This window comes from Myripristis murdjan, chromosome 2, assembly GCF_902150065.1.
Source record: "Myripristis murdjan chromosome 2, fMyrMur1.1, whole genome shotgun sequence".
Lineage (NCBI taxonomy): Eukaryota > Metazoa > Chordata > Actinopteri > Holocentriformes > Holocentridae > Myripristis > Myripristis murdjan.
Genome location: NC_043981.1, coordinates 6,498,331 through 6,514,569, shown reverse-complemented (window position 1 = coordinate 6,514,569; position 16,239 = coordinate 6,498,331). Strand labels below are relative to the sequence as shown.

The window sequence follows — 16,239 nt, the reverse complement described above, 5'->3', positions numbered from 1 at the left end:
CCTCTGATCCGCAGTCACGCCGAGGTGCCGGGAGCAACCCGTTTCGGCAAAGACTTCAAGGAACGCACGCTGACCTCGCCGGCAACTGGGTCAGAGTTTTATCGAGCTCAGGGTTTATTTCTTTTTTCAGCCTGCTCCAAAGCAGCCTATATAGGATCCAGACGCTTGTCTAGGATATGATCCCATCCCTCCTAATCTTCAAGAATGTGTGAATGTGCGGAGAGCGCAAGCGGAGCTCATATGGATGAATAATGAATCTAATGTTTTATTACTGAAAAATCTGGACCATTAATCTTAAACAGATTGCTTAGGGGGTGTGTGAGTCTGTCTATCTGCCTATTTGTGTGGCTGTATGTGTGTGTGTGATGGTGTATAAGCATGTGCCCCCTTGCCTCTGTGAATGCATGTGGCAAAGCCAAGTGTGTTTTTTTTTTTTTTTTTTTTTTTTTCTCCCCTCCCGGCTTCGAAGTGCCAAAGCGGCGGGGGGACGGCGCTCATATTTTAAAATTTCATAAAGATTAGGAGGCACATGAGCAGTTGGAGGGGACTGGATATGGGACTCACGCCGCGTGCAAGTGGGGAGGCTGTTTCCTCAGCAGCCGCCGCGTGCCTCCTTATCAGACACACTCACACACAGAGTAAACATGACCGGGTAAACATTACTGAGAACCTGCGGTCATAGAGCAGAAGCATCAGCGAGCACATTACTGGATATTTATCGCCTTACCCAGCCCACAACATCAAAACAGCCAGAATGTGTCAGGAATCATAAATGAATGTTGCCCAGACTTATTTTGTAACCAGACTTCATTTCAGCCCGGCGTATTTCATGGACTACACCGGAATGTCTGCTTGCCAGTATACTGAAGCAACACTGTCCTTTTATTAAAATGTGGCCGCATGGTTTTCTTCGCACATTTTATTTATTCATTTGTTTGTTCAATACTGCTTTTTGGGAAGTGATTCTTTATTCAAAGCCCGTAATCTATCCCGGTTTTCCTGTCATTGAATATGTGCCTTGGGTCACCCTGCCTCAAAATGCAGCCAACCCACATATAACCACTTCATCAGTCTGTGTCTCAGTGGAGAGTTTTAGAGTCCGACGCTTTAGAGGCTTTTTCACTTTGACAACGATAAAATTTACGGGAAAACACTGAATCCTTGTAATTTTCTGACCTCATAATGGAGAAATGTAAAGATGAAAATCGCCACCACATATTGGCAATTGCAGCTTCGGCGCAAAAATATTGGTATTGGCCTTCAAAAAGCCATATCAGTCAAACCCTGCTTGGCCTATTTGAAATAAATTACGGTGGTAAACAATATCGGAGAAACTGGAGTAGTTGGCTTTCGGTGCTTGTCTCGTGAAGTGCACAGTGTGATTTTTTTTTTATGTCTCCCTGTGATTTAGTATACTTTTCTGTGGAGGTGATTACGCACCCCTTATGAGCTTAGTGCTCTTAGGACATTTTAACCACTTTAAGGAATTGTTGGGCTGTGTTACAGTTGCGAGCGCCCGGGTCTGAGAAATACGCCTCCGATAAAGTCTCAGCTCAGTAAATTCTTTATTTTTCGGAGGCTACACGTGAGCACCTGGGCCTCATGAGAACGGCCCGGCTTTCACTCACACCGTAAAACCGTCAGAAATAATGCCTGGCTGAAGATATAACACACGGCATTACATACATGAGTCATGCTTTAAATCTCCACTTTAAATACCCTCCCATTTCACATGACAACAAGCATGCCGCATTCTCAGCATTCCTCCGTGTATACCGAGGATTATTTCAGTGCCTTATCATTAGGAAAGGTCTATGCGCTGACAACAGAGACTTAGGCAGCTTTGCTTAACGTTTGATGTGGCCTGTAAATATTTCCCCTGACATGGCGCTTTGACGAAGAAGGTTACCCTTTGTGCACTGGCCCTAATCATTATGGGATCGTGTTGCTAATGGTCTCTTGGAGACAGACGTTTTATTCCAGACATTTTTTTTCTGTCTGTTTGGGAAAGAGGTCAAATGTTTTATTTAATTTGACTGCCGTGTTAGGATGAGTAAGGATGTTGTCGTGCATGTTTTGTAGATGTAGGTTTAAAGAATTTGTCCACATTTGTTTGGACGGTTGTATTTAATGGTTAATATTAATATTAGCCACTACACAACTGAAGCCATTACCACTGGCTTGAAGAAGTGTCACATTTTGCAGACATTGTCTTTGTCCCGTACAGTTAGGATGAATTAAAGGGATGAACGTGGATGTGATAACTTGAAAAAAAATGATGAGTTGTTAATGGAACCGACAGTAAATTTTATTTTTGGAGCTTGGTTTAGCCCCAATGGTCTTTCAGCTTTGATGTGTGGCATCCCGCCAGGCCACGGTGGCACTCTGTGACTACCAGATGGCTGTAGGTCACTATTGGCACACACTGCAGTTGGTTGGCTTCCAAACATGGACTATTTGTCGCTTTGGTTAGGTCAAATTCGATGCGGATGCTGACGATGGAAGAAATAACGAAAACATGATGAAGTAGTGATGCCTTTCTTCTTAGAAATAATGGACAGGGTTGGAAAAATTGGAAAAACTGGCCCCTCACTGGTAAGCATTGATCTGTTTGGATGGTTTGGCATTGGCCCTGTTTGCTTAATGGTCACCCAGAGTGCCCTTGACTGGCGACTCGGTGGGACGCCTGGGCTTTTGCCATGCTCTGCTGGCACTGGGACACGCTGGTGGTGGTGGGTGGTGTCTTCGAGTGGCAGTCTCAGATGTGAGATTAAGTGTGATAATTGCTTCAGCAGCAACAGCGGGAGAGTGGCACCCTGGGAAGGGGGAGAAGACAAAACAACTTCTCATACTTTATTTAGACCAGCCGCTTGTGATTATGAGCATCTGGCTATCACAAGCTCGGTCTCAAGGCTACAGGTTAAAAAAGCTCCTGCCGTGAAAGCAACGGGTCTTAAAGTCTGGGTCAGGACCCAAAAGTGGGTCACAGGAAGGTTAAAATTGATCTCAACGTTATTACAGCCAAGTAATTGAAAGTGCTTGGGCTGTGTTATCTCGCCAAAGGGTTTACATCACCTCAGTGTTGCGTGTGTAGGGTGAAAGTAAAATGTTATTTTTAAATTACATAGTAGCCACCAGAAGTTGTGTCAGTTAGTGTTGTGGATCCAAAAAAATTCACAAAGTGTGTCACCAGAAACTGCTACTGAAGATTATGCTAAATATCTTATTGTTCCCCCATTTTCATATAGACCATAGGGATTTCTCTTGTGCACATGCAAGTGCTTTATCTTTGTTTTTTCACAAAAGGGAATTAATGACTACTGCTTGAGTGGCTTTTTGGGATATCTCTATTTCAAAGGTTCTTTTTTAAAAGAAACAAACTAATTTCTCTGTGCAAACACGCTTTGTTTTTGCCACTGACTAACGAGCAGACTCTGAGATTCCCAGCCTACTGACCTCTCCATGGGAATCCTCATTATTCAATTACACTTTCATAGCACATGACTGGGGAGTCTGCAAATCAATGGCGAGCATCTGTCCCAGTGAGATAACGGTTTACCCAGGAGATGTGTCATGAGCTGTCAAGCTAACATCTAATTAATTAGTTGAAAACCCAGACCGCACCAGTTTGACAGCATCAAGTCGCAACTGGCTATGTATTATGTAGGTACAACTTGACTGTATCGTGTCTCAAACCCCAGATGGTCGAAGGACCGTGCCTATGTGGCCTATTTCTTATGGTCGCGCCCCCTTCTGTTTTATGTAGTCAGACCATTAAGAAGCAAATCATCAGACCAAAGCCGAAGAAGCCTAACATCTGTTTTTTCCATTCTGCTCCTAGCCTTAGCTCATTTCGTCCATGCTGTAACTCAGTAGCGCACGTTTTGTGAGTGTGGGTTATTCCCAGCTGACATTACACAGCTGGGCTCGCTCCTGGGCCAGCCGTTAGAAGTTACCCAGAGGTGCTTCTGGAGTTACACAGAGAGAGGGAGAGAGAGAGAGAGAGAGAGAGAGAGAGAGAGAGAGAGGGAGAGAGGGAGAGCGAGAAACAGCCTCAACCGATTAATAACACCTTTTGAAATGTAGTTCTGCTCTGCTTCGCTGTTCTTCACACTTGGAAGGCCTCTGTATGGAAACAAATCTGAGAAAATACACAGTCCAAATAATGATTTTACTACATGTTATGCACACATTGGCCAATAAATGTTAATAGGAATGTTGTTATTATTGGGATCAGTTGATGACGATGATAACAAAGGCCCCGGTTGAAGTGGGTTTTCTCGCAATAATCTGCCTGTGTTTCCAATTAACTTATATTCACTGTGTGTTTGCACATTGAATCCATTGTTTATGCTTGGCTTTTCTCATCTCTTCTTGGCAGGAATACATGGACGCCAACAAATGCATCGAGGAGCTTCTCAAGCAGCTCGAGGAGGAGCGTCGAAATGTCCGAAGGTAAGGGGCCCGGAAGATTTTTGGGCAGATGTTTTATTGCTTGTGGATATCAGCAGCTGCCTGCAATCCATTCCCGGCCAGAGGCAGCAGAACAATGTTGTTTGGTTTGGGGTGCAGGACAAGCTTTGTACGGCGGCCTTGAGAAATGCTTTTTGTGCTGGAAGCGCACTAAAAGTGGCAGACAAAGGGGAGACTCTGGGCCCAGTGTGGGGTTGACTGGGGGCATTTCTCATGGAGGTCCTTTAGAGGGGATTTGCCTGGACAATGGGAATGAAGAGCTTATGGAGATGCCAATCTAATGACCTTGTCCCCTCGATGCTCCTATCCTCCTAGCGATTCCAGTGACGCACCGCCCCAATAGAAAAGAGAGACAATTTTTTAAACTTCGCCCTCTTTTGTACAACCTTCTCTCCATCTCAATGGAGCTGTATCCCCCCCAACTCAAAGTAATTTTCCCCCTGAGTGAGCAGAGAGGGACTGGGGGTTGGACACAGGGGAACAGGGGTTTCAGGGTGGGTGGCTGGGGGGATGGATGACCACTGACCATCCCCTTTACTAGGCCAGGGCACCCCCTTAATAAAGGAAGTGATGTGTAAAGGAATGACCCTCCCGTTCATGTCACACCCTCTTTATGAGAGAGGGGAGTCTTCTTCGTTGACACCCGGAGTGACCTAATGGCTGCCCAGAATGACCAAAATGTCTTTGTATGAACTGACCCGTGTTTATGCAGAGGACCACGGTCCCAAGTGGCTGTTTCAAAGCCATGAACTTCACTCCAAGCGACTGCCCTGGCAGTGTTATGATCGGTCCTGTGGTCGATCATGTGTAATGTGTGAAGTCGCGTGGTGTAGCCCTTTGGTGTAAACTCAATCCGAAGTTGAAGAGGGCTTCGGCAATTCGGTTGGGTCCTTTTTCACATGAGGATCAGATAAGACGGGGCATATTGCACTTTTACGGGCATGTGATTCTACTGAGCGTAAAGTTTGTGGTTCGAGTTTGGCTGAGGGCAAGTGCAATGAACGAACCAGAGCAAATTCAGCTTGTGCCGTAGCTGGAAAATACCTCATCTTAAAAGGATCTCAGAAACAACATACCACCAGGCAGGATCTGTGCTGCTTTTTTTTCCAGTGCTGTTAGATTCCGAGTGGTGACAGTGATAAATGGCCTCACAAAGGCTTTTGTTCAGCTAAACATAGACCGCGAGTCAGGAAAACGCCTCCTTCCCCTTATTAGGCAGCGTCTCACGATTTGGTAGACGTCTCCCCTCACCATCAGAATATGGGGCCCATCAATCTATCAAGAAGAGAAAGAGAAGCCCTTACATTCCCCTGGTTCTCTGCATCCCCATTTCATGACCCACTGACCCACTGCATTCATGTGTCTCCTTGTACCATATTATAGGGTAGTTTCACACTGGCAAAGTACACAGATGGGACAATTATGACTTTTTTTACACACTCATTTGAGTCTGTAGGGATATAGATCTCTGTTCTAATAATCCTGTAATTGTGCCATATAAAAATGCAGTGTAATTTTCCATCTATTGGGACTGTGTTTTTCCCAGAGGGAAGTCATCCAGAGGTTTAATTACGTTAATATAACTGAACAGATATTTTTCAGATTGCTTCTTATCCTGTCTGTTTTTTAATGTCAAAAGCATCTGCTGTATCTTAAGCATCCTTATGCCAAATTCATGCACACATACACACATACACACATACATACACACGCACACACCATCTTTCAGGCTCAGTCACAGCATCACTGCTTGATGGAGCACAAAACCCCAGTGGGTTGCTGGCCGGGCTTTCCTGCTCCTTCCATTCAATGTGATCACGTCCTTGACAGGCTCAGACAAAAGCTCCACAGCGCTGTGTCAACATCAGATGGAGCCAATCCAGACCTGGCAACATCAGATGCAACGTACAGTAGGAGCCTGACCTGGGTTGCTCATTATTCTTTCACTCTGTCGCAGGGATCTTTCATTAAATACAGTTGAATGTCTTTTCAAAGCCATTGCTCTGTACCATGCAACAGTATCATTACTGGTGGCTTAGAAATACCCGCAGGTGACACGCGGTTGTACGGATAAACCGAGGGATGGGGACTCTGTTTAAGACTTGTCCGGATCTGTCAAGTGACAGAGTGTGTAGGAGGGACATATGGATGCTCTGCAGCACTAAAAAGCATGACGGTCCGGGAATGAGTTTGCAATGACCTCTTTTTGACAAGCTGCTGTGTCAAGGCACCGTGACTGTGTAATCTCCCCTTTGGATTAAAACAATGCAGATTAGATTTTTTTTTTTTCCCTGTATCTCTGCCTCCATCCCTTTTCCCACTCTTGATTTGTCACTGTGCTGAGCTGATGTTTGTTTTCCCCTGAATCTTCTTTTGACCTTGTTTTTAAGTGGGTTGTGCGTGCCAGCGCTGGCCCACATTGAGTCACATGGCCAGAAGCTGGCCTCACCTGCCATTTTCTGCCTGCCGGAGCAGATGGTGTTTGTCTGTGACCCCTTCCACACCTTGGAGGACAGGGAGGGACCGGGAGGGACGAGGAGGGCGGCCGACAGGCAGGGGGGCCCGCACGGAGTAGCTGGGAGGCAGGGAAGTGTGGAGGGGGAGACAGAGGACTCAGCTGGGGATCCATGCAGCTTAGGACAGGTTGCGGAGAGCAGGCGGTTGCAGCTGCAGCCCCAGCCGAAAGGGCATTAGCGACGACATCTGCTGATCAATAAGCTATTTGTCATGTTCATGGAGCAATGGCACTGCGGAGAAGGCAGAGAGAGAGAGAGAGTGGAGGTCAGATGCATGCTTAGCCGAGGGATTATAGGTAATAGGAATTTCTTTGTATAAGTGAATTTGCCTGTGGGTAGAATTGGAAATTGACAGTTTTGTCCTGTAACTGCCCCACATATATACCCATTTGTCCTTGCCTGATAAGACAAGCATGGATTTAAGATTTTGGACTGTCGCCAAAAAAGGCAGTAAAATCAGCTTTAAAGACTGAATCATTTTGTATCTATTTATGTCGAGTAAGGATTAGATGTATAATCTATCTTTGATTGGCATTCCCACATTTTTCCTCAATTTGTTGAGTGAAGTTGATTAGACAGTCTAAAACAAGTACTTTGACAAAGTGGAAAAGTGAGCTCCCTAAACGCGTTGGTTGGGGGTGTCATTACAAATAAACATCGTTGCACTCCCGCGAAAATAGCAAGGTTGAGCAAAAGAGAAAAAAGGAAACCAGTGTGATTGTACACACATGAGTGGAAAAAGACTGCACGAGCATGGAGCTGGGGAACAGCTTTCGAATCTGCGCCTCACTGATGTTACTACACGGCATCTCTGGCCTCAAAGACGCCTGTGTGCTGCCGGCGGTCTGCGCGAGATGAAAGGCTGTAATCCTCAGTGGAAGTATGTGGCAAGGCCTGTTCTGTCGATGAGGAGGTGGATAGGGCTCAGCCTCCCGCAAACCCAGCAACGCCCCAAGGATCTGCCGTCTCGCTTGGGCGAGAGCCATGCATTTTACAACTTTAATTGGATAAGTTGACCGGTCTAATGCAATAATTTAATCACACTAAGCCCCAAAGAGATCTAATGCACTCTCAAAGTATATTTGTGTGCCCTCTGAAGTGAATGACTTAGCCTAATCCATCTATTAGAGGTCAGTTTACGACCCAGGGATTCCTTCATATCTTGGCATTCAAATATCACAAAGAGCATTCAGCTGGCGAATAAAGCAATCCATTACACACTTCTTTGGAAAACCTCATCACAACCTTCAGTCACCGATGGTGCGCTTGGGGAAGTGAGCCTTTGAAATCAGTGGGTATTTATCTTTAGATTTCCCATGTGTGTCCTCAATGGAAACAGCCCGCTTTGAGCTCGTCGAGTGCAAATCCTGCACAATCTGAGGCTAAACCGAGAAGTAATCACATACATTAAAAGCATGTACCTTTGAAGTCTTCTATCCACAATTAGGGAAAGAAGCTGTTCACCTTTCCTCATAGCGTGTTTGGTTATTCCCATGCTGCACCAGGTCTTGCGTAATAATGCATCTGGTTGATCTTTACTGTACTTGTCAGCCGGTGAGGAGCAAACTGTGAATGTGATGATGAAACGCCTGAACTAATTAGTTAAGGAGGTGACACAGCTGCTGACCCATAACACCAGTCATCGGCCCCTGCGAGTACAGTACACAGTACGTCCAGGGGAGTGTTCACGGAGTCTGTCTGGCCAGAGACACACTCGTTCCCCCAGTCCTGTAAATGCCAAGGGCTCCCGCTTTGATTTATGTGCCAAGCCCGGGCCTGGCTTAATACATGCATCAGTTTTATGGAGCTTATGAGAGGAAGAGGTTAATCGAATGGGTTAATGAAGCCTTTTATTGATACTCTCTCAAGGTCGTTTCGTTGCTGGTCACAGTGCTGCATTCCCATGCATGCTCGGTGAGAGTACTTAAGTGGTGATATGCTATGCTTGGCCCCGGTGCCTTCCTTCCCACATATCATTAGCTGTAAGGGGAGACCGCCTTCATAAAGCAATACGTTTCTCTTTATGAAGCAGTCAGGGTTAAGTATAAAGCCAAGTAGCTGTCTACTGTACCAAATCTGAGAAAATAAGTCATGATATTTAACATAACAGATCCATCATTCAACTGTAGATAGAGTGTTGCTCAGATAAAGAAATTCTTTATTTTTTTTTTGTTTACATGGGATCAGATGAGATGTAATGGTTTCACAACAGGGATATGTAATGTTTTGCGAGGCTTGTGTGACACGTACGCTTGGTATTTGGATTGAGCGAGGCATTATCCGCATTCCTCCGAGCAATTAGCTGTGTTTAAGAGCAGTCTTTTTCAGTGGGGTCTTGCGTAATGGATAATTACCACTGGTATTTGTTTAAGTGAGCTCTCAGTCGCTAAATTGAGTGTCTTACACTGTCAGAAGTAGTCCTATTGCACATCACGCCATTGTAGAAAACATAGGTATATATTTTAAATCTGATTCCAGGCGTTTTTGCACTGTCAGTTGTTGGCGGCAGCATTCATGTCTATTAACTTTAGTTGAGTTCTTCTTTAGTCTGCAATGAAAGGATTTTCTTTTATCAAGATGGGCTTTGATAGAATGTGCCGCGGCTGCCTTTGTGCTCTTGAAAGCGTGCTGTTATTTTGACTGATATGTGTGCTCTCGAGCGCTTTGGAAAACATCCTTGTATTAAGATAAGCGGAGCGATAGATCCCGTGCGGTTTTTCACTGTTGATAGAGCCCATACAGTTTTGACTGGGGGAAGTCACAGTGGTTGCACCTGTGCTATTTACCTCGTTGCAAAAACATCCTCTTGTCTCTCCGAGGACACACTGGCGAGGGGTGACGTTTGTTGGAGAAGCAACACAACCCTCCTGAAAAGCTTTGTCCAATACGTCTGCGAATCTAGTACTGAATTACTAAAAATTTTCTAAAAGAAACAGAAAGAAACAAGAAACAGGCTGATATTATTACACTTAGTGCCAATGGAAATCAACTTGTTTCAACAAAATTATTCATCTTTATTGAGACACTTGTGTATATCTCAAAGCAAGCCATGATAAAGTAAGTCATTGAATTACCATCAATAAAATGCCAATTTGGTAAGCTGATTTGCATTACAAAAAATTTTCTGATTTTCTGATTTTATCATGAAGGTGGGTCAAGTCAAGGGCCAATGGAAAAATAACTTAAATCAAATGAAAAAGCCTTTGACCAAAGAGGCAAAGATTCACAATTTATGGGAATGCGGTCTTCATTGTGAGAGACACTAACACCACTGGTGCTCAAGTGCAGCTGTCCCAAAATATGACAGTTAATTTAACAATGACACACTGATGTGAAAAAAAAAAAAAAAAAAAAAAAAAAATACACATGTAGCACCTTTAGTCCACATGGTTGCCATCTCAAGTTGTCAATTAAATACATGCTTATTCCACATTTTATTCGCCTGAGTGTCTCATTTTCGTAATTTCACTTATTGTAGCTTTGAGAGTGGCACATCTTGACATATGGTGTTAACTTGTTCTTGCTCCTAACTGAGCACACAAAGTACTTTTAATTTGACTGTGAATTCTGTCTGCCGAAGCCGTCCTGCCTACAAGAGGACATTTTTGGTGCGGCGATGATGTCTTACAAGACCACCGTCCTGCGTACCGTTCCGCCCCCATCGCCCCGCTTAATGAAACATGACGGAGGTGCATTATCGCGTTCATTGAGTTTCACACTTCATCTTGCCACACAGAAGTTAAATGACACACACGCAGGCACCGATCCATACGTGCACACACAAACACACACACACACACACACACACACACAGAGTCTGTGGTGGGGCTGTTTCAACGTGACCCATCATGTGATTTGCATCTGTCTGGGGCGTTTTTTGCTGTCTTGAGCCACGTAGCTCCAGAGTTGGCTTGTGTTGGGTAAACAAACACGCTCCCTGTCTACGGCTTGGCATTTCCTCTGCTCGTCTCAACGCAGAAAAAAAAAAACAAAAAAAACACCCCCCCCCCGAAAAGTGTCTCGCCATGTTGACAGGAAAACATCTCCTAGATGGATTGTAGCCACCCATAATACCTCTGATGTGTTTCCAAATGATTTTACACCCATTACTTTTCCTCAGTTGTATCAGACATTAAATAGCTGTTCTCGGGAGCATGTCTAAGCTTAAACACCGCGTACGCGCTAATCGTCTTTGGTGCACCAGGGAGACGGGGAGGAAACAAAGTTTTTCTTCTTCTCCCCCTGTGTGATTAATGTCTGTCTAGGAACACACACCTAGACGGCAGAATTGACGGGTTGGGTAATGAGCTCAAGTGACGCATGCTGGCCTCCCCCGGCTGCTTCTGGTCACTCATCTGTGATCAAGCTGCAGGGGATTAATGTCATGGATGGAGAGTGTGGCTGATGGCTGGAGCCCTGGACATTCCGCCGACTGGGAGCACACACACACACATGTACACACACGCACACACACAAAATCCCTCACTTAGACCGCCCTACACCCCACTGCAAAGCCGCATACACTCGCACGTGCTTTTCTGTGTATGAATGAACACGATATGCAGGAAAAACAGGCATATACACACATGCCTATTCTCACACATTCAGTAGACTTACACACACACACACACACACACACGACCATAATAACCACGAGCATCCCTTCCACCACCCTACACCCCATTACAAATCCATATCGACCCGTCATCCCTCCAGCCACTGTCCCACCACCATCCCGTCTCCTTCCCTGCAGCCCCCTCCTCCCTGTGGAATGCTAACCTAGCCTTTACGTGTGCGTGTGTGTGTGTGTGTGTTTGTGTGTGTGTGTGACAGTGGTGGAGCCAGGCTGGCTGTGTGGGCGGCCGAGTGTTTCCAAACAGTGGAATCTGTCACTGACACCCCTGGCAGAGCAATAAGCAGGCCCTTAATGAGCTCAGCAGATCACTCAGCACACACACACACACACACACACACACACACGCACGCACGCAGATATGCATATTACAACTGCACACCCACTGCGAGTTACACACGCTCACATACAATGCAGTGCATACGTAATTGTGGTTACGCTCGTATGCACGTGCATAGTCACATGACACACACACATAAAAATATACACACACACACACTCATACACTTAAATACAAATCACATGCAGTAGTAGTCACATGCACACACACACACACACACACACACATACTCATACATGTGCGGAGATGCATGGTCACCTGTGTACATTTGAAAACACACTACTGCATGTGTACGCACACACACACACACACACACACACACAAACACACACTAATGTGCATAGGGTTAATGCAGATGCAATTATGGTTGCGAGCACACATATACACTTGAGGCACAATACACATTTGCACACACACACACACAACACACACACGTACTCTCATTACACAGCTCGAGCAGTAGAAAACCAAACTAAAACAAACAAACATCGTCTGTTTCCTGATGAGAGGGGAAGGAGAGGGGGGTTGTGGGAAATCGGGGCACGACTATTTCGGACTATTGTTGACTCACCCTGAATGTGCAGCCACCAAACTCCCCTCGTCCATTTGTCACGCCGTGGACGTCGGCCATCGCTCAGCGTTTTTCGCCGCTCGCTGTTGATCGAATTAGAATGGAACACTGCCTTCAATATTTCTTGATTATGGCGCATATGTATCTGTTAGTGCTGACTCGCTGCCCCATTTGTCTTTTTTACCCAAACGGGACAATGGTGTCTAATTGGTGGCCACCTGCTCTTCGAATCAAATCAGCCTCAGTCCATATTCAGATTCCCCCATGAGACAGCTGCACTTATGATAAATGCAATTATCTCCCTGCATGACATTTCGGTCATACACAAAATAATCGGACGTCATGAATCTTTCAGTTTTATCGGGACAAATGGGGGGTTTGACATGAGTTTTACGGGACGTTTGATAAGGGGGACGTGACAGGTCATGTCGCTGTTTGGGTGATCCCGGCTGACATTGTGTGTTGGTGTAATTATGGTCCTGACACTGATTCCATATTGTTTCAGTTAGGGATATTTCACTTGCAGTACCAGTTTTGCAGCTTTGCTTTATCCAACTCTTAAGTGCCTGCATGGTTTTAAAATTCAAAATGCATCAAGACATTAACGCACTGCAAAAACTTCAGCCTGAAAAATCTTGTTTTTCCTCAAGCAAGGTAAAAAATCGCCCAGTGGGATGAGATAATCCCACTTGTTCCCAATGCAGTCTGACTTGTCTCAGGAATTTCAGTATAAATATGTTGAAACAAGGCAGAATAAGCCAGATCGGCCCTCTAGTATCAAGAAAATTCTGGAAACATCCCACTGACAGGTTGTTTTTATACTTGTTTGAAAAAAATCAAGATTTTAACACTTAATATGAGACAAAATGACTTTTTAAGATGTAGATTTTTTAGAGTGTATCAAACTGTTCAAGCCATGATCGTGATAAATCAAAAAATTGATATTTTCAGCCAACCCTTGAAATAATCTCTCGTCAGACCCTGTGCGTTTTAACTTCTTCGTGTTTGTCTCGTATCCGACTCCACTTTCCCTCATCTTGAAATTAGCTGGCCCCTCCCGGACCCCCTACCCCACCCAGCCTTCCAGTCTCCGGCAAACAACTTTCCTCACGTGACCGGTGTAATTGCTCATTTAGGACATTAGTGACAGTGAATGTGGGGCGAAGTGGCTGCGGCGGCCCCGGCTCGAAGTCGGCCCTGTCTTTTCTTTCCCCCTCTTTAACTGAGAGCTCCTGTCACCGGGACCCTTCAGTGTCCGCCCTCTCTCACACTGGTCCTATTGGGGAACAGACAATGGAGAGTGCAACCGCCCCCCCTCCCCTCCAAACCCTCCAACCCCCCCTCCACCCCCACCAACCCCCTTCTCATCTCCCCGGCCCTTGCAGGCGTCCTGCCTGGTTGAGGCTCTGGGCTCCAGGCTGCAGTTTGTCACAGCCATTCAGCTGAGAATGATTGTGATTGCGGCAGATGGGCTGGAGCCGAGACCGTCACCAGTCCAGTGCAGATCCAGGCTCCTCTCTCCCTCTCTCTCTCTCTCTCTCTCTCTCTCTTGCTTTCTCTTTTTGTCCTTTGCTCTCTTGATCTTCTCCGCGGTTGTCCCTCTCTGTCTTTTGTCACTTCCTTTGCTGTCATTGCCTTCTCTGCCTTTTTTCCCCCCCGACTCCCCTTGATCTCGTTTTTTGCCATTCTGTCTTTTTTTTCTCTCTCTCTCTCTTCCTCTGACTTTCTCTTTCTGTCCTTTCCTGTCTCTATCTCTTCCTCACTTGTCCCTATCTGTTTTGTTTGTCACTTCCTTCTCTGTCTCTCTCTCTTCCCCTCATTCTCCTCTTTCCTCTCTCTCTCTCTCTCTCTACGCTTTCCCTACAATGAAAAGAGCCCAGTTAGGGTAACATCACAAGCCGGGTGCCGCTTCACTGTTGGTGTACCCGTGTACCCCCCCCCCCTTTTCCACACTGTTATCACCCTTCTCCCCTCCCAAAACTCCTCCGCCCCCTACTATCCCCCCACCCCCATCTCCTCCCCTGAGGAAAGAGACACCTCCAGAGCAGCCGTCTCTCCCCGAACACATGTTAAACGTCCTGCAGCCTGAGGAGGAGGGACGCAGTGAGAGAGAGAGAGAGAGAGAAAGAGAGAGAGGGGGGAATATTAAGAGTCAAGATAAAGCAAGGAAGGAGAGGGAGGGGGGGACGCACACACAAGCCAGCCTCCAAGCGTGCGTGTGTAGTAGCAGAGAGAGACTGAGAGGCGACTAGAGAGAGAGAGGGAGAGAGAGAAAGCAGAGAGCAGAGGGAGAGCGTACGTAGCGTGAAGGAAGGGAGAGAGCGGAGGGAAGAGAGTCAACGCATGTCGCCAGATTGAGAGAGACAGGGAAGAAGCGGATGAGGAGTGGGAGGAGAGGGGAGCAAGGATTTTGTCTGCTTGAGAGAACAGAGAAAAGGAGAAAGAGAGGGAGAGAGAGAGAGAGAGGGAGAAGGGGAGGAGAGGAGAGGCGTTCCGGTCTCAGTCAAGTAAGCAGGCAGGCTGGTAGGCTGCTAGGCAGGCAGTGTGGAGCCGGCAGTGCTGCATTGTGGATGTAAACTTTATCATCTGCGGGATCCGGGGGTCGCAGCTGCAGAGCAGGGGGGAAGCGGCGCGGCGGTGGATTACCATGTGTGTCCTCTGAACGCCGAGCACCAGGATGCTGCATCTCCACCAGGGTAAGACACCGGACCTTTAACAGCATCACGTTACAAGGCAAAACTGCACTATGTCCTCTGCGTCTGTGAGATGTATCGCCTTGCTGAGTGAGATTTTGTTCCCACGCACACTCTCCTTGCGTGAAACCAGTGTAATTCATTTCAAATGTGTGTGGATTACGGGGTGCAACACATGCACGTTCAGCCATCGCCACCCCTAAACCGGGCAGGCTTGATGGCATTTCCTTGAGTTGTTGCCACTTTGTCCCGAGCTACAATTCTCCTAATAATCCCCCAGAGGAGGGAACATATTTTATATAACGGCGCTATTACATGTGCAGGGGATGATCTCCCGATTTGCACTGAGCCCGATTAGCCAGTTGCAGGGGGGGATTCGCGTGTCCTGTTGCTAGTGGCAACAGTATGGGGCCGGGCCCTGCGTAAACCACTTTGATTCTGATTGATAACGGAAGGAAATGGATCCTGATTGTTTAAGGAGAGGTAAAACAATCCAGTGGGGTGGTGGAAGGGGGCTGGATTTGTATGTGCAGGAATGTATTTTTTGCCCCCCCTTCTTTCTTTTCCTTCTCTCTCTCTCTTTCTCTCAGGCAGATTAAGATTTTCTCTCTGGTTCACTAATCCCGGAATGAAATGACTGTGGTAGTGGCGAACTGGGTGTGGATACAGCACAGTGGTGGGGAATATGGATTATGTCTCCAAGCTGTGCGTGTGTGTGTGTGTGTGTGTGTGTGTGTGTGTGTGTTAGTGCTATGGTCAGCTTTATTGTGTCAGAGTGCAGCTTGCAATCTCCTTTTCAAAGTAGCATGAGGTGCTGCAGCAGAGGGGTCCATATGCCAATGCCAATAAGGGCAAGGGTCTCCCCTCATGGTTGGACATATTTACTGTACACAGAATGGGATTTGGAGGCTCACAACCAAAACAGCCAGGTTGCCAATAGTGGGATTCTGGGCACTGGCCACATATTTTTAGCAACATTTGTTATCTCTAAAAACAGAACAGCAAGGGAACAT

At 46.3% G+C, this 16,239-nt stretch overlaps 1 protein-coding gene across 3 annotated transcripts in view; it reads left to right on the top strand.

The window, feature by feature from the left end:
- The window catches only part of LOC115372343 (nck-associated protein 5-like), a 124,079-nt gene that overhangs the window by 15,311 nt on the left and 92,529 nt on the right, over positions 1-16,239 (top strand). For 2 of the 3 annotated variants that reach the window (XM_030070153.1, XM_030070188.1), the window contains exon 2: positions 4,382-4,455. In XM_030070153.1, coding sequence (XP_029926013.1) covers positions 4,382-4,455 — 74 coding nt within the window. Of the gene's footprint in view, positions 1-4,381; positions 4,456-14,665; positions 15,230-16,239 lie in introns of those variants that run through there. The other variant, XM_030070161.1, reaches the window with a different exon arrangement.